Source organism: Aspergillus lucknowensis, assembly GCF_044049455.1.
Source record: "Aspergillus lucknowensis strain CBS 449.75 chromosome Unknown BJX67scaffold_66, whole genome shotgun sequence".
Lineage (NCBI taxonomy): Eukaryota > Fungi > Ascomycota > Eurotiomycetes > Eurotiales > Aspergillaceae > Aspergillus > Aspergillus lucknowensis.
In genome coordinates, this window is record NW_027263610.1 from 1 (window position 1) to 15,922 (window position 15,922).

At 55.5% G+C, this 15,922-nt stretch overlaps 8 protein-coding genes across 8 annotated transcripts; 3 read left to right on the forward strand and 5 right to left on the reverse strand.

The window, feature by feature from the left end:
- Window positions 1-293: 293 nt before the first annotated feature.
- BJX67DRAFT_385520 (fungal specific transcription factor domain-containing protein) lies at window positions 294-1,409 on the forward strand (the record flags this gene model as incomplete). Its single annotated transcript, XM_071033874.1, has 3 exons — window positions 294-571; window positions 640-1,002; window positions 1,076-1,409. 3 exons carry the CDS (start codon window positions 294-296, stop codon window positions 1,407-1,409), a joined length of 975 nt encoding a protein of 324 aa, XP_070881474.1.
- A 101-nt stretch (window positions 1,410-1,510) lies between these two features.
- On the reverse strand, window positions 1,511-2,596 carry BJX67DRAFT_391176 (zinc-binding alcohol dehydrogenase family protein; the record flags this gene model as incomplete). Its single annotated transcript, XM_071034734.1, has 1 exon — window positions 1,511-2,596. The coding sequence occupies one exon, from the start codon at window positions 2,594-2,596 to the stop codon at window positions 1,511-1,513; it is 1,086 nt and encodes a 361-aa protein (XP_070881475.1).
- A 387-nt stretch (window positions 2,597-2,983) lies between these two features.
- On the reverse strand, window positions 2,984-4,230 carry BJX67DRAFT_366142 (Rhodanese-like domain-containing protein). Its single transcript, XM_071030358.1, has one exon. It carries the CDS (start codon window positions 4,208-4,210, stop codon window positions 3,098-3,100), a length of 1,113 nt encoding a protein of 370 aa, XP_070881476.1. The 5' UTR covers window positions 4,211-4,230; the 3' UTR covers window positions 2,984-3,097.
- An 830-nt stretch (window positions 4,231-5,060) lies between these two features.
- BJX67DRAFT_385523 (Zn(II)2Cys6 transcription factor domain-containing protein) lies at window positions 5,061-6,230 on the forward strand (the record flags this gene model as incomplete). Its single annotated transcript, XM_071033875.1, has 2 exons — window positions 5,061-5,100; window positions 5,158-6,230. 2 exons carry the CDS (start codon window positions 5,061-5,063, stop codon window positions 6,228-6,230), a joined length of 1,113 nt encoding a protein of 370 aa, XP_070881477.1.
- BJX67DRAFT_366143 (uncharacterized protein) lies at window positions 5,618-7,512 on the reverse strand. Its single transcript, XM_071030359.1, has one exon. It carries the CDS (start codon window positions 7,442-7,444, stop codon window positions 6,317-6,319), a length of 1,128 nt encoding a protein of 375 aa, XP_070881478.1. The 5' UTR covers window positions 7,445-7,512; the 3' UTR covers window positions 5,618-6,316.
- Window positions 7,513-8,313: 801 nt separating this feature from the next.
- On the reverse strand, window positions 8,314-10,395 carry BJX67DRAFT_375206 (major facilitator superfamily domain-containing protein; the record flags this gene model as incomplete). The annotated part of the gene is made up of 9 exons (XM_071031660.1): window positions 8,314-8,629; window positions 8,706-8,945; window positions 9,018-9,246; window positions 9,303-9,370; window positions 9,415-9,508; window positions 9,557-9,644; window positions 9,709-9,873; window positions 9,929-10,030; window positions 10,096-10,395. The coding sequence occupies 9 exons, from the start codon at window positions 10,393-10,395 to the stop codon at window positions 8,314-8,316; spliced, it is 1,602 nt and encodes a 533-aa protein (XP_070881479.1).
- Window positions 10,396-10,983: 588 nt separating this feature from the next.
- On the forward strand, window positions 10,984-12,256 carry BJX67DRAFT_385526 (putative oxidoreductase, 2OG-Fe(II) oxygenase family; the record flags this gene model as incomplete). The annotated part of the gene is made up of 4 exons (XM_071033876.1): window positions 10,984-11,071; window positions 11,122-11,223; window positions 11,276-11,436; window positions 11,495-12,256. The coding sequence occupies 4 exons, from the start codon at window positions 10,984-10,986 to the stop codon at window positions 12,254-12,256; spliced, it is 1,113 nt and encodes a 370-aa protein (XP_070881480.1).
- Window positions 12,257-13,566: 1,310 nt separating this feature from the next.
- On the reverse strand, window positions 13,567-15,386 carry BJX67DRAFT_295841 (sugar porter family MFS transporter). The gene is made up of 3 exons (XM_071026878.1): window positions 15,271-15,386; window positions 14,078-15,216; window positions 13,567-14,005 (listed from the first exon to the last, which is right to left on the reverse strand). The coding sequence occupies exons 1-3, from the start codon at window positions 15,347-15,349 to the stop codon at window positions 13,682-13,684; spliced, it is 1,542 nt and encodes a 513-aa protein (XP_070881481.1). The 5' UTR covers window positions 15,350-15,386; the 3' UTR covers window positions 13,567-13,681.
- Window positions 15,387-15,922: the final 536 nt, after the last annotated feature.

The following is a 15,922-nucleotide window of genomic DNA, read 5'->3' on the forward strand; positions in this document are numbered from 1 at the left end:
CCCAAAAAAAGCGGCTGACTCGCACAATGCTAACAAATTAAAGGGATGGAGTCCACCTCGAAGTCCAAAATATCATTCGCTCAACAGGCGAGTTTGTAGACGATCTGACAGCCCGCTACTTTCGGAACTTCCACGGCCATCTGCCGATAATCTATCGTCCACGGTTCCAGGACAACCTCCTCACGACGGGGCCTCCACCAGGGGCTGACACTTCAGTCTTGCTACTAAACGTCTGCTTACTGGCATACCTTCCAAATCCTGATCGTCTTTCTGGGGACGGGGATAACATTTTTATGGGCCGCGAGTCTCTGTACCTTGCCGCAAAGACGCTTCTCGCGCAGGTACAGGGATGTCTACCTCCCTCCATCCCTCTGATACAGGCCACGCTATTGCTTGCTGTGTACGAGTATGCGAATGGAAGACCAGAAGTGGCATTTGTTACGGTTGCGGCGTGTGCGCGCATGGCTTATGGGGCCCGGATTCATGATAGACGTCATCTCTTGCACAAAGCCTCCAGATTAGAGGTCGAGGAGGCTGCGAATACATGGTGGGGAATTGTCCTCTGCGAGCGGTAGGCGATTAAATTATTCCACGTAAAATCCGGTTATCGATTGACTGACACAATCATCTGTATACCAGCGCGTTTCTCTCCGAGGTCGATGACCTCGAGCAACCGATGGCAACGACGCTGCCACCCGGAGACAGCCAGCTCCCAGTCGGCCGAGAGGTCCTTGATCGGGGAGAGATTATTAATTCCGGGTCTATACCCAATAACCCTGTCTCTTGCGTCGCCACGGCTGGAATCGGTGGGTTCGGTCGTGCAGCTCAGGCGTGTTGCCTCTTAGATCAGGTCTTACGAGGATTGGTCATATCAGACGTTAATACGAAGCTGCCGCTGCTTGAGAGCCTGGATAGAACTATACAGTCATTCCTATCGCTTCTTCTAACACGGACCGAGCATAAGGTGTTGCCCTACTGTACTGCACTAGCAGTTACAGTGAGGTACGTTAGCTATATTCAATAAGGCTTCCCCCTTCCCCCCTAGAGCGCCAGGCCAGATCCTAACGTAACACAGAATGCTATTCACACTCCACACACACATCCTAAATATCCCTCACCAGGTCACCCATGCCAACCTTCGGACTCTCGATGAATGGAAGAAGGGTTCTCTCGCGGCACTGGATACCGCAACGACCATGGCTATTGATATGGCGCACTGTCACCGCGCCGATTTGCCTGCTGATGGGACGAACAATACGTCTCCGATTCACATCTATGTTGTTAGTGCTGCGATTAGACATATGCGTACTCGGCTACGTACTGGAAATCGGGATACTCTGTGGCCGGAGAGTGCTGAGGATGAACTCGGTAGTTATTTGCGTAGACTTCAGAATCAGTGGGTTGCTTAGCAGGAACCACAAGTGTTTTATTCGAGATCAGAATCACTTTCCAGACAGGGTTATCACTCTGGTACAACATAGCGAGAAGAGGCTGGACAGCCACCTGCCCCTCACAAATGAATATGAGTCTTGACAACCCTCTCCCCATCTCTATATGCATCCAACACCTCATTAACATGATCAGCCACCAACCCCTCCTTAACCACATACCCCAGCGGCTTAATCTCCCCAGTCTCAAGGAAACCCGGAACCCTCTTCCAAAACTCCCCCGCAAGCTCCGGAAACACATGCGAGCTACCAAACACATCACGCACCTCGAACCCTGCCGTCTTCCCAAGAACCCTCGACTCGTCAACAGGTCCAATGGGCAAGAGTCGAGCCAGCACACCCCTCTTCGCACTCGACAGCGCATTCAGCGCAAGCAGCTGGCCCTCAAGTGGATTGACCGCGTCATACGCATAGACCAGCTCGTCGCCGACGATATCCCGGATCCGCGAGAGGACGGCCTCATATCCGCCGTGGCGGTCAACGACATGCGTCGCACCGAAGGACCTCAATTTCTCCTCGTCGCCACCGACAACAACGATCCGGCCAATACCAACGAGCTTGGCAAGCTGCACGCCAAATTGTCCGCAATTCGAGCCGCCACCGACGATCAGGAGCGTCGTACCGGCGTAGTCGAAGTCCTTCGCGGCCGCGGACCACGGCGCAGGGATCCGCAGCGTGTCGAAGAGAGCGACGAGGGGCGGGATGATATTCGTCGGTAGGGTCGCGGCCTCGTCGTCCGTTACGGAGTCCGGGATCTTCGTGAGGGTGCCGAGGTCTGCGAGGGCGTACTCCTGCAGCCCGTTCTGCTTTGACCCTATTGCGAAGGACGGCTGATAGACGATGCGGTCGCCGACGGCTAGCTCTGTAACGCCAGGACCTAGTTTCGTGACTCGTCCGACGGCATCGTTGGCCAGGATACAGGGGAGATCGATGATGCCGCGCTCCGAGCCTGCGATTATGGCGGGCGTCAGGTCCCGGATGATGAAGAGGCCGTAGTCGCGGGCTTTTGCGTCGTGGGGGTTGAGTCCCGCGACGGTGACCTTCACCTGGACTTGGTTTGGGCCTGGTTCGGGGATGGGCCAGTCGGTTATTAGGGTGACGGGTTTGCCGACTTCGGTGACGACAAGGGCTTTTTGCGTGGATGGCATGGTGATGTGTTCGTGCTGGGGATGGTTACTGGTGTTTGGTTGATGATAGGGAGAAGGAGGGGATGCTAGAGGTATTTATGCTCTGCGGACCGGGCTTCGTGTTTTCTAATGAGGAAAGGAAAGTAAATAATCTATATGAGAGTACTTGCTAAGGGACTCCAGGCTGTGCCTGTCGGGGGTGTCGGGGATCTCCATCTGTCGGGCCCGCTGGCGGACAGGCCGTGCGACGTTTCCGACAAACATCAAGTCTACTGGTAGTGTCAAACTAGAACTTGGTCTTCAGTTTGGAAATGGGGGTTTGCATGAAAAACAGCGAATGGTGTTCTCATGCTGTCAAGAGGGAAGGCCGGGTCTACCATTGGAACTTCTCTACTCGACATCCCTGGCTGAGACAACCTGAAGTCAATCCTCTGCTACGGAAGTAAAGTAGCAAGATGCATTGTCATCTTTGGAGCGTCCCAACTCTCCTGAATCTATCTGACCATCGGATTTCTGTATCCTTCACCCCCGACGCCGCACGACATGAAACCCAGCAATGCCATCATTCGCCAGCTGCGCAACAAGCCCGTACTCCCACTCCAGATACCCCTGCATCGCCTTGCGCGCGTTATCCGTCCCCTCGTACGGCCGTTTATACACATCAGTCGGCTCCGAGAGCCACCGCCTCTCGGTCTCAAGCGGATGCCCTCCAGCCACCCAGGCCGCTGTTCCTCCAACCAGATACAGTACCTCCCGAGAGACAGCTTTGCGTGCATACTCGACGTTTCCGGCCGCGATGATGCCGTCGGGAGATGTTAGGATGATCGATCCGTCACCTGGGACTGTCTTCAGATCCCGCGCGAGTTCGGGGCCAGACGCAAACCATGCGCCGGGGATATGGCCTTTGCTGTAGGTTGGGCTGCGGGCGAGATCCACAATGGTATTCTCGCCTGATAGGGCGTGAAATTCGTCAATGGTGATGGAGCCTGACGTGGGAGGGTCCCAGTTAGGGCTTTCAGGTATTGGGAGGCTGTCGGGCACCGCGGACTGCTCGTCGAAGACGTAGACCTCCCAGCCGAGCTGTAAGAGCCAGCTACCTGTCATGCGCGCCCGCACGCCGTCGGTATCGTATAGCACTATTCGGGCGCCTCGAACCCCAACCCATTCGTCCGTGGCTTGGACCAGTTGCCCCCCCGGGGCGTTCGAGTAGCCAGACGGGTGACCGGCGGCATACTCCTCTGGATCTCGGACGTCGAGCAGGTACAGCGTGCGCTCTTCTGACTCCGCGGCGAATTGCTTGAGCTGAGTTCCGTCGATGAGCTGTACGCCAACGTGCCCCGCCCACGCCGTCGCATACTCCTTTGCCCTTCGTGTTGCGTCGGGTGAAGGCCGTGGCGCACGCTCTGTTCTCTTCTGATCGAGCGCCAGCCCCTCCAACGTCCACCCGATCGTCCCATTCCGCAGTGCAACAACCTTATTCGGGACCCCTGCGTTGACCAGGCTCTGCGTCCCCACAATACTCCGCGTCCGACCAGCACAGTTGACGACAACTGTCGTCTCAGGCGACGGAACAGCCTCGAAAAAGCGATACAGCAGTTCTCCACCGGGGCAACTCCGGCCACGGGGGATGCTCATAGTCGTAAACTCCTCGAAGCGTCGCGCGTCCAGAACAGCGACATCGCTCTCCCGGTCCTCGAGGACATCCTTGACCTCGCGCGCTGAAAGCGATGGAGTGTGGTTGATTGCTTCAACGAGCTCCCCGAATGCCTTGGATGGCACATTCACATCGCGATAGACCTCGCCGACGAGTCTATACGCGGCCAGTCCGCCCTCTAGCACGGCGACGTCGCGATACCCGAGGTCGAGGATATCCGCTACTGCGCGCTCCGTGTACCCCTCACCGTCGTCGTAGACGACAATTGGGGCGGAGAGCCGAGGGACGAGCGGTGGGAGTTTCGTCTTTATTTCTGAGACTGGGACGCTGAGTGCGAAGAGGGGGTGGGAGTTGGCGTAGGGGCCTTCTTCGCGGACGTCGAGGAGGGCGACTTCGGCTTTAGTTAGCCAGGCGCGGCGGAGTTGGTTGGGGGTTATTAATTTGGGCATTCTGCGCTGCTGAAGGATTCTTGAATAGGGATGATTTGAGGTGGAGGAATCTGCTGTGTTAATGAAGCTCATGGAGCTCCACTGCGTCGGCTGTTTATTTACGAGCTCGGATGTTTTAACGTCTGCGCATCATGGGTTGAGCCTATAGGATGGAGGTCAGGAGTATCCTGTCTCTTTTCAAGATTGAAGTTAATTAACCACTACAGCTGGAATATTGTAAATAATGTAAATATCACGTCTACCTAGGGACACATGTTGAGACTCATCCGATGCTGCCCCGCCCAGTGACGCCATCGGAGCTCCAAATGACCAACGCGAGAGCCAACCTCACTCACCTCCAGCCCGGTCGCCGGATGGTTCTGCGAGAGCCAAATCTTGCAAGATGCTCAGCCGGCAGGAGCGAAAGTCCTGCGAATTATGCCGTAAGCCCCGTTCCTGACCGTCCGTCTCCGATGCTATTGCTAACAGGTACGCGACAGGGGCACGCAAGCTGCGATGCTCAGGCGAGAAAAGCGGCTGCTCACGCTGCCGCAGTCTGTCCTTGACATGCAGGTTCAAGGATAAGGGGGCGCCCGGACGGCCGAGGAAGCGCGCTGTGCGACAGGAGACGAGCGGCGTGACGGAGGGGTCATCAATCTCGAGCTTGAGCTCGGGCTCGACCTCGCATGCTTCGTCGATCGTGCCAGTTCCGCAGATGGCGCTGGACCCGGTCATCATGGGAGCCGGGGACTTTGACTCCTTTCCGTCTGAACTTGCCGCGAATTGCGGGTTCGATTCACTCGCTCTTCCCCGTGGGATGCTCTTTGGGGATGGCGACGCCTGCGGCTTGCCCATCGAGGCGTGGCAGATGCCGCAGGAGTCCGAAATTCCTTTGCCCTCCCTAGACGCGAATTCGTATCTGTCGCCTGTGTCGACGTCACGGTTGTGTAAATGCGACGAGGAGGTGTCGAGTATTATCCGCAGCCTGAGTCGGGCCGGCATGTCCCACGATATCATCCAGACACTTCGAGCGGGCGTGTCTCTTACTGAGAGGCTCTTGACTTGCCCAGTTTGCTACGATGTGTCGAGACCACCGCGCGTGACGGTGCAGAATGTGCTACTTATCGGCCATCTCATGTTTGAAGTTACGTCTGGGTACAGGAAGTACGTACGGTGGCTGAAGGATCATGATAGTGATTCCGATAAAGACGCTGCGACGGACGAGCGCAAAACAGTGTACTTTGACTCAGGACTCGGTGGGATTGATCTACAAATCAGTAACGATAAGCTAAAGGATCTCATCATCCACGGCCTCGAGAACGACGTTGAGCGGCTACTGGAATTCGGCAAGAAGTTTGCACAGAGACAGCGCAATCGCCATGATGTCGGCCATGAGACATGTCCGGACCCCGACGGCCGCTGTCGACGAAACCAGGATGGCTCTGATCGCGATCCACTGGATATCTGTCCGCATCACCCGGTTGCTCGGGGCCTGATACCCTGCTTCAGAATCGTGGATGAGGTGCAGGGGATGATACAGCAGGTTGTGGATGTTGTTTGTGATACCCGTTGATGTTATCTGCGCTGTGTTCTGTCTCTATATTTTATTTACCTGGGATCGTGTATATTCTTCGGGGGAGGGATCTCAATATATGCAATCTAGCACTGGCATGACTTCTCGCTATGGCAGCCATTTGCTTGCGGCTTCGCACAAGGCAGATTCCCCAGCCTACAGAAGCACGAAGACGAAATCTCGACATCTGCTTCTGCCAGTGCAAGGACGAGCTGCTTTTTAATGATATTCGCCTCTGCATGGCGCCCTAATAGCCCCAAGCACTCGTGATACCCGTGCAGCGCCCACACGTTATTCGGATGCTGGTGCGCCCGTCCAGGCGTCGGGACAAGCCCTAGATCTTCCGCGTAGGCTTGTGCAGCTTGCTCAACTTTTCCCTGCTCCAATGATAGTGCTGCGTATGCGTGCCGCGCTGGGAGCATCCAGCCCCATGGCTCGGCGAAGGGGAGTTCGTCTTCCAGCATTACTGCGTCGCGTAATCGGCGAAACGCAGTATCGTAATCGCCTCGTCGATACTCAATCTCACCATCCAGCATCGCAGATGCCACCTTCAAGATAACAGTGATCTTATTCGGAAAGTCCAGCCGTGTCGGGGGCACATATATCGCCGCAGCATGGAAAGCCTCGCGCTCCCTATCGGCCTGCTCAAGCTGCGACGTCGCCGCATACGCAATCGCCTTGCCATAGTGCCTCATTACATTCGTCACGCAGTACAGCTCCTTATCCTCCAGCGGATCAAGCCGTAACAGCTCATCCCACATCCCAAACCGGATCAGCACATGCACCCGCACAGCCTTGAAGAACTCCATCCAATTCGCCAGCGCCGGCGTCTCAACACGCAGGATCTCCTCCGTGATCGTCGCCTCCATCCGCTCCGTCGCTGCCAGCGCAGCCCGCGACTTCCCCCCCAGCATCGCCGCGTATATCAGCGAGTGGTAGTCGTGCAGCCGGTAATAGCTGTAGAAGGTCTGCCCCCCGCTATACTGGAAGAACTTGTCGTCTGCGACGGTCGCCTTGTAGTTATATTCCACGGCGCGTCTGTAATCGCCGACCAGCACGTCGATGTGCGCCGGCATGTGGAAGGTATGGCCCGTGTCCGCGAACATCTCGCGGATGAGCTCGGCGGCCGGTAGCGCGGCCTCGGGAGTCGAGGACATCTCCATGAGGTGGATGTACATGTGCGCGGGGCCCGGGTGGTTCTCCACGCCTGGCATGCCGAGCGCGCGCTCGAGCAGGGCCTTGACTTCGAAGACTGGGGATGATGCGATGGGGAGGCCCGTCGAGGCGTCGTAGAGTTTCCGGGGGGCGACGTTCATCAGGGCGTCGGCGAAGAGTGTGATTATGTCGAAGTCCTCCTGGCCGAAGGAGGTATACACGTCCCTCATTGCGTCTGCGTAGGCGCGACTGCACGCACCGAGATCTCGATTCGGGTCGTCGTCGGGGTATCGCGTTGCCAGAGCGTTGATGAGTACCCTTTCCCAGTCCGAGACGGAGGGATGTTCTGCGCGCCGCAGCGCCTCCTGCGAGAAGAGGTAACACTGTTTGATTGCGTTCACTCGGTCCCGCTCGTCGAAGAGCGCCCACGTCTTGTTGTAGTTCGACCCGGAGCAGAACGAGACGCCCCAGTACGCCATTGCGCAGTCCGCGTCGTGCGCAATCGCCTGCTTGTAGCAGGCTATCGCCTCGTCATGGTTGAAGCAGTATGTCCAGACCAGCCCGCGGTCGAACCAGGTCTGTGCTGCGGGGGAGCTGGTGCTCACCCTGCGGCCGAGGGTGCCGAGGTCGAAGTAGGCGTCGCCGGGGGGGCGTCGTTGGACTTGAACTAGAGGTTCAGATGTCATTCTTGCCATGAGAAGGAGACCGTCCAAGCTTTCTTTTCTTGCTCATATGAAGGGATTATTTCGAATCTGACATGGCGAAAAGATGAATGTGAATGCCATCACGGTATCTCCAACTGCGGGCGTGGATGGCTCGGAGGATTTTCTTAGCGTCGGCGCGGTGGCGCGATTTTCATTCGACCGGATGGTTTCGAAGGATACTACTCCAAGGCTCAATGAGTTTCAAGTTATTCCTCTGTCGGAGGCTACATCCTCTTCAGATCGCGATCCACAAGATCCTCCATGATAACTTCCCCCCTCCTCTCCGCCGCCATCTTCGCCAGCTTCAAGCGCCGCGTATCCCGCTCCGTCCCCCACGTCACCCACCACGTCACCAGCGTCAGGATCGCGCACAGGCCGACGAGGCCCATGGCCACGGAGAACGGCACGCTGTACCGCGGCGCATACTCGCTCCGGAAGATCTGAGGGCCGATCGCGCCGCCGATTTGGCCGTAGCTGTTGACGAACCCGATTGAGAAGGCGGAGCCGGTGGCGCGCGAGGTTGTTTGCACGCGCCAGGGCCTGGGACGTTATAGTTTGGTGGTGAGCTTCTGGACAAATTGGTAATGCTGAGGGATAGGGGGTTACGGGGACGCACCACATAACGGGATACCAGCCTGCCGTTAGGGCATTTCCGATTAGGGTTACGGCGTATATGGCGCCTGTGCTTGGGTAGGCGACGAACACGCCGTAGCAGACTATGATCACGACGAGGAAGGACAGCGGATATAACGGTCTCGGAATACGGCTGCGGTCCGCTGTTACGCCTGTGATAGCGATAAAGAGGAGGCCGCAGACCGTGATGGGGATATTGAGAAGTTGAGCTTGTGCGATTGTCCTACGCCTATTAGCCATCTCATCTTCATTTGCGATGCAACATGATCATTAAGTCGGAGCTGTACAAACGTACGTAAACCCCAGGTTGGCAATGACGGTCGACTGGTAGAATGTCACGCCGTGCGTTCCAACAGTGAAGGTCGCCCAGATGAGCGTAAACAGCCACAACCGCAGATCCTTCAGCGAGTCGATGATCTCGCGGAGCTTGAAGTTCTGTTCGTTGGAGCGGGGGGCATTAGATGGGAGGCGAGCCTGAATGAACTTCTTCTCTCTCTCTGTTAACCATGTTGCTGTTTCGGGGACTGCAAGGTACTAGCATCAGCGGATATAGATGGAGGACAGTAGGGGGGCTTCTTACAGTCAGGGAGTAGAAACCAGATTGCAACACCGAAGATGACAGTTGCAATCCCCTCTGTGAGAAATAACCTGGATGAGTCAGTATATTGCAGAGACGAAGGTAGGATAACTACCATTGCCATCCGGAGAGGCCCCCAGCGCCAGAGACAGTGTCGAAGGAGTAGGCGAGCAGACCACCGAAGATATTCGATATGTTTCCGCAAATATCTGTCACTTGTGAGTTACCGTGTGACGTTCAGGATGCGTTCAACGCACAAAAGTAGAGCAGTCGCAGGGACATCTCGTCCGGGCGATACCAATATGTCATCTGGAGGATGACGCCAGGGAATTGTCCTGCTTCGGCCTGCCGTACATCAATAAATGCATTTTCATATGGCGATGTCTTCTTAGAAGTATGAGAGACATACCGCGCCAAGCAAGAACCGCGTGGCGTACAAACCGCCTTTATTCTTTACAGCTGCATTGCACAGCAAAAAGGTACCCCAGCTCACCATGATCCGAGACTGCCATTTTGAAGGGGTGAATCTCTTTAGCAGTAAATTCGAAGGTGCTTCGAGGACAATATACGGGACCTGTCGTCATCAGCCACAAGCTGGTCAATTGGAGGCGGTCGTCTGAGTATCTAACATAGTAAAGCACAGTCACCAGGTTATACTCGTTCGACGTAATCCCAAGCTGCGTCATAATATTCTGGTCCGTCCCCTGGTTCATGATTCGAGCATTGGATGCCTTCAGCCGTAAGTGACTGCCCAGGCACATATGGTCCAACCAGAGGACTAGAGGTGAATACGCACATTATTACTGTCCAGGTTCTTGAACATGAAAATGAGCGAGCAAAGCGACATCAACCGCCAATCAATCCTGCGAAGGAGCTTCTTCTCTTCCTCGGCCGTAAGCAGCGCTCTCCCTCTCATCAGCTCCGGGTCGTATCCCTCGATACTTTCCTGACTTGATGAGGGCTCGGCCAGGACTTCGCCGCGTTTAGCGAAGTGGAGGTTATTGTTGGCACTGTTGTCACGCTCTGGGACGATACCGGTTGCTGTAGTCGCGCCCAGGACTTTTGAAGAGACTCGCTCACTTTGCTTGGATGCCATGTTGCGGTTCTGTTGTCGCCAATCGCGTATCAAGAGCAGAGACAAACCGCAATATCTGTTCTCGAGGCCAGGCAGGTCGTCTACTTAAACCTCCGAAGCTTTGACCAAACTATAAGCCGGCAGGACAAGCGTCATCTCATTCTCCCCACGTATTGCGAATAGCTGGGGGTATAGTCTCGTCTCCACGCAGAGATACGCACCCGACGGTACGAGAACTAACGCCTAGATCATGGTCCCATTTAATATCTAAGGTATACTGCTCCTAACTTTTATAAATTCCATCTCGACACTGCGCTCAGAGTGCTTCGGATGTCGTCCGTGTTCCGGACCATTAGTTCCTGCCAGACAGCCTCGATCACGCCAGCGGAGGATAAGCTGATGAGCTCGGGGATCGACGTGGGCCATTCTGCTTTAGCGGCTTGCATATCCATCCTTGTCTTGTTCCAGAAACATTCCGGTCGAGCGGAGTAAGCTGCCAAAACACAAGAGGTTCAACGTTGATAAACCCCTCCCAGCTCTCAGTGCAGCCTGTTGTCTCCACAAACATCATCTTGCTCCACGCTATCGCGATTGAATTGAAGTCCCATCATGTCAACTGTGACTGAAACTCAAGCCCCAGCCTTGACAGGCTCCGATATTCCGACGTACCACCAGGTTCCAGAGACCACTTATGATCGTGCGGCCGCCTGTGTTTCGCGCTATGTAGCTACTCTGACTTGTATACAGTTGACTGGGCGGACCTCTCCACCCTGGATCTATCTCTGTTCGACCAGCCAGGCGGAAAGGAGCGGCTAGCGAAGCAGCTTTTGGATGCTATCCAGAATATAGGTAGTTCCAACGCCCTTGTCTAGCCTCATACTTGATAAGGCTAATCTCGTAGGCTTCTTCTATATCATCAACTTCGGCCTCTCGCAAGAAGAAGTCGACCGCCAATTCTCAATCGGCAAGCAGCTCTTCGATCTCCCGCTCGACGAGAAACTCAAGTACCGCGCCGAGCTCGAGAAGGGCGGGTATAACGGGTACAAGCCCGCTGGACTGCGTGTACATCAACAAATTCCCAAGAAGCTAAGAAGCAGCTATCTAACACTGTATATCACAGGAAATCGCCCCGGGCGTCTTCGACAACACCGAAATCTACAACATCCCCAAATTCATCCCAGCCCTAGAGCTCCCCAACCCTTCCATCGTGAGCAACAACCGCCCGATCATTGAGAGTTTCGCCCGCCACATCCACGACCAGATCGTCCGCAAACTCCTCACCCTCATCGCAATCATCCTCGACCTCCCAGAGAGCTACTTCCTCGATGTCCACCGCTACACTGAGCGAAGCGACTGCCACCTGCGCTACATGAAATACCACCGGCGCACAGCCGAAGAGAACGACAAAGCCGGTGGGATCTGGTCGAAGGGGCACACGGACTTCGGTAGTCTCACCCTGCTCTTCCGTCAACCCGTCGCGGCGCTTCAGGTCCGTACACCGGAGGGACAGTGGAAGTGGGTGAAGCCGTATCCCGGGAGTATCACGGTGAATCTTGCGGACTCACTGCAGTTTCTCACGAATGGGTTTCTGAAGAGTAGCATCCACCGTGTTGTGGCGCCGCCGCCGGATCAGAGGGATGTTGATCGGTTGGGGTTGCTGTATTTCGTGCGGCCGGAGGATAGTCTTGAGCTGAGGCCTGTGGAGAGTGCAGTGCTCCGGCGATTGGGGTACGACCAGGCTGTGGATAATAGTGCGGTTGGAATTACGGCTGGGGAGTGGGTTAAGGCGAGGGTTGCGAAGGGGGTGGATAGAGGCCCTGCAAGGAGTGAGATTGGGGATCAGCCGATTATTGGGGGGGTTGTGGCGAGGTATTATGACTAGTTGGGTGACTATACCACGGTGAATACAATAGGTTGTTTGTCTTAGGGTTTGTTCGATTGCTGTGGTAATGGCAAGCAGCCACCCTTTCCGAGATACTTTCATACTGTCATCTTCTTAACTTCATAACTAACTCTGCGTCGCAATTTCAACCTCAGGAAAACAAGGTAATGGCCATAAAGCCTGTAGAGTCACGCGTCCACAAACAGAGAATAGATATAAAAACCTGAAATCACGAGACGCCTCTTCGCCAACTGCATAGGTATCCGACCAGACAAGCTCGTCTAGAATCACCAGACACCCACAGGCTCTCGTGGCCCATAGTCCCAATCAGTCCTATTCGTCAATGTTTACATCGAAGCAATTGAAGCTACGGAACACTTCGCCCTCAAAGCTCGCCGTAGTTCCGTGAATCTTTAAAGGTGTGATGTCGTCGCATGCAGTGTTCCTACAAGCCAGGGGCTGTCAGCAAACCCTTGCACAGAACTATGAAGAGTAGCCAGCCAGTTGCCGATAAGGCAACAGTTCATCTGACGGACCGGTTAACAGGGGGGAGGGGGGAGGCACCTAATTACGTCGTCCATGCGAATAGACCCAATACCGCTGTGGCATAGTCAAGGCCCGGCATTCGGGCAAACCCCGAACCTCCTGCGCATCAAGGTTTCATGAAAGGAGCATCTCAACTGTAATCCGAAGTCGCATTGAGTTTGAATGATTTGATATGGTAGTGGGTTCTGCCACCAGACTCCTGGATTTGGGCTGGCCCGAGTAACTTGCCTCCGTTTTACGTCACTCGTCATTGCTTGCTTTCCAGAGCAAGGGACAATGACTTGAGCACTCGGACGTGTAGAGATCATCTGGGGCACTACTCTCCGCCTTCTATAACCGCACCCGCCTCCCCGAACAGCCGCTCTACATGCGCAGCAGGAGTCGAGAATAACCTGCCCGGTGCCAAGAAGTTCGAGTCAAAGGGTATGCGATGGCATGTCCCATCTGGGAACCACACGAGGCACCAGCTTATGGACCGCATGTACCCGCAGCGGTGAAAGTCTCGCGGATCAAGAGGGATCAGCGCCATATCCTACCTAGCCGTGCCGGAGGATCTGGAACTATGGGTTATCGTTTTCACGTCCTGCGGTGTGTGACTGGCTGCTTGGGGGATTCGCCGTCAAGACGCTGGATATGAGCTTCGTCAGATGTTCAAAGCCCTGGCGTCGGGCCCGAAACATGACCCGAACCTTGTCCCTCTTACTCTACGTTCTCTTTGGGAAGATCAACTCTGCGGGTTGTCTTTGTATGTCCATTGTCGGTTTAGGGCCATGCAGCCGTCGAATATCTATCCAGGCTCTCTGTCAGGCGGATGGATCACCTGAACAACAGAATCTCCCCTAGAAATAAGGACCCTATCAACAGTGTATCGTGGACAGTCTACCGCCTCTCGCCCATCTCGACATTCTCCGTATGCGAAACCTCGTGCTTATGCAGTGTCTGCTCGACATCCGCGCGTCTCTGCGCTTCGTCAACAGCACCAAAGAGCACATCCATATCCTCCAGAGTCCTTCCCTTGGTCTCCTTGAGGAAGAAAGTAACGAAGAGACCCATGGCCGTGCAGAAAATGCCGAACATGAGGAATGTCCGCCACCCGATGCTGTGTACCGCGTGCGGGGTGACCTCTGTAATGACGAAGTTAAACAGCCACTGTGTTGCTGCGCCGAGGCCGACGCCGTATGCGCGGAGGCGCGTGGGGAAGATCTATAATCATGGTCATCAGTCCGGGGCCAATGGTTTTGGTAGGGAGGATTGGGAGGGAGGGGAGCGCCTTACCTCGCTCAGGTATACCCACGGCGTCGGACCCCAGGAGAACGAGTACCCGATAACATAGAGATAGATTATCGCAACCATGGCCGTCGACGCACTGGAGACGGAATCCGCTTCAGGGTCTGGCGGGTGCGTAGCCAGCACGGCCCCAATGATAAACATCATACTGGCCATCCACGCCGCACCACCCATCAAACTCCTCTTCCTCCCCCAGCGGTCAATGCCGATAAGAAGGAAAATACCTGTGGCGACAACCTTCACAGTCCCGTAGATACCAGTAGCGAACAGCGACGCATTCGACCCGCTCACGCCGACGGACTGGAAAATCTGAGGCGCATAATACCCGATGCTATTTGTCCCCGAGAACTGCTGCCAGAACATAATCGTGAACGCAAGGAAGAAGCGGTAGCGATTACTCTTCCGCAGACACTCCTTCCAGGTAACGCCTTCCGTTGCGGCAATTTCCTCCTCGATGGCGGCATAGATCTCGGCGATTTCCTTCTGCACGGTCTCGCTGTCCTCGGGCTCGTTACGGATATACGCGAGAGACCGCGTGGCTTCTTCCCGGCGGCCTTGCTTCATCAGCCAGCGGGCGGATTCTTTCAGGAAGAAGAGCCCGATGAGCATCAGGCCACCAGGGATAAGCTGGATCGCGACGGGAATCCGCCACTGGCTCGTGCCCTGGGGGACGTGCAGCGAGACACCGTAGCCGAGCCAGTACGCGAAGGTACTCCCGATGACCAGGAACTCCTGGAACAGCCCGGCGATCCGACCACGTTGCTTGGGAGGGCAGTTCTCGCTCACGAAGACGGGCGTGATACTCGACATGCCGCCGACGCCGAGACCCGCGACGACGCGACCACCGTAGATCATGCCGATTCCATGGCTTGCACCGACTTGAATTGCTGCGCCGAGGAGGAAAACGACGGCAAAGATCATGAGCGAGTAGCGACGGCCGATGCGGTCATTGATGTATGCGGCGAAGATGGCGCCGAAGAAACAGCCTGCGGTCAACAAGCTGACGACGTTCGACGAGACCTTGGAATTCTTGTCGGAAGCGAAGCCGGACTCGCCGAGGGGGAGGCCGAAGTCGATTTTGAAGCTGTCGAGGGCCAGAACAGAGCCCATGACACCGGTGTCATAGCCTAAAAGTGGCCCTGTGAGTTACGTTGTCGATGAAAATTGCGCGAAGCACTCACCAAAGAGCAGCGAGCCCATATAGGCCACCGAGGTGAGGATGTACACCCGGTAATTCTTCAAAAAGGAGGCCTGCCCCATGATTGCGTCTCACTCAGTATGGTCGGAGAACGAGGAGTTGGAGGAGGTCAAGAAGCAGGAGGGGAGTCGACCGGCGATGGGTCCTTATATATCGCAGGATAAGTCGGCAACTATTTCAACACTCTCACTGGTCAGATGCCGAGCTAACAGAGTCGGCTTTTGACCAACCAAGCATCCCAAGCAACCTCGTGGCAATTCTTGTTCGTTCGCAGCCGAAGGGCCCCGAATGGGGGAAATTTGGCGGGGAGATGCGCGTGGGAGTTTTTCCTCCACTGGGGTTTTCTGGGGCCCCAAGGGTGGCTGGGGGACGCTCTTTTGCCAAATTAGCCGATGGAGTGCTGTGATTGATGGAAATTCTGACGGCAATCTGTGCAAGCTCGTTCTCCAATTCTCCAAGCTCAGGCCGGGTGATGGTTCTCCCATGCCGTGCTCAGATAAGAAGAACCAGACGCCGTCGGCAACGAGCTGCCTTTTCTGACGGGCGGTGGTATTTCAATTTGAATGTATATGAACAAGACAATATGGTACACTTCATATCTAGTGGCCCTGCCAGTACGTCGCCCACTTGCTTCC

Coding starts and splice junctions, on each gene's coding strand:
- BJX67DRAFT_366143 (XM_071030359.1), bottom strand. CDS start 7,444: ATGCCAGGCGTGGAGAACCACCCGGGCCCCGCGCACATGTACATCCAC.
- BJX67DRAFT_295841 (XM_071026878.1), bottom strand. CDS start 15,349: ATGGGGCAGGCCTCCTTTTTGAAGAATTACCGGGTGTACATCCTCACC. Junction 15,217..15,270: donor TATGGGCTCGCTGCTCTTTG/GTGAGTGCTTCG, acceptor GGCCACTTTTAG/GCTATGACACCGGTGTCATG. Junction 14,006..14,077: donor CGTGGGTATACCTGAGCGAG/GTAAGGCGCTCC, acceptor CCATGATTATAG/ATCTTCCCCACGCGCCTCCG.
- BJX67DRAFT_366142 (XM_071030358.1), bottom strand. CDS start 4,210: ATGAGCATCCCCCGTGGCCGGAGTTGCCCCGGTGGAGAACTGCTGTAT.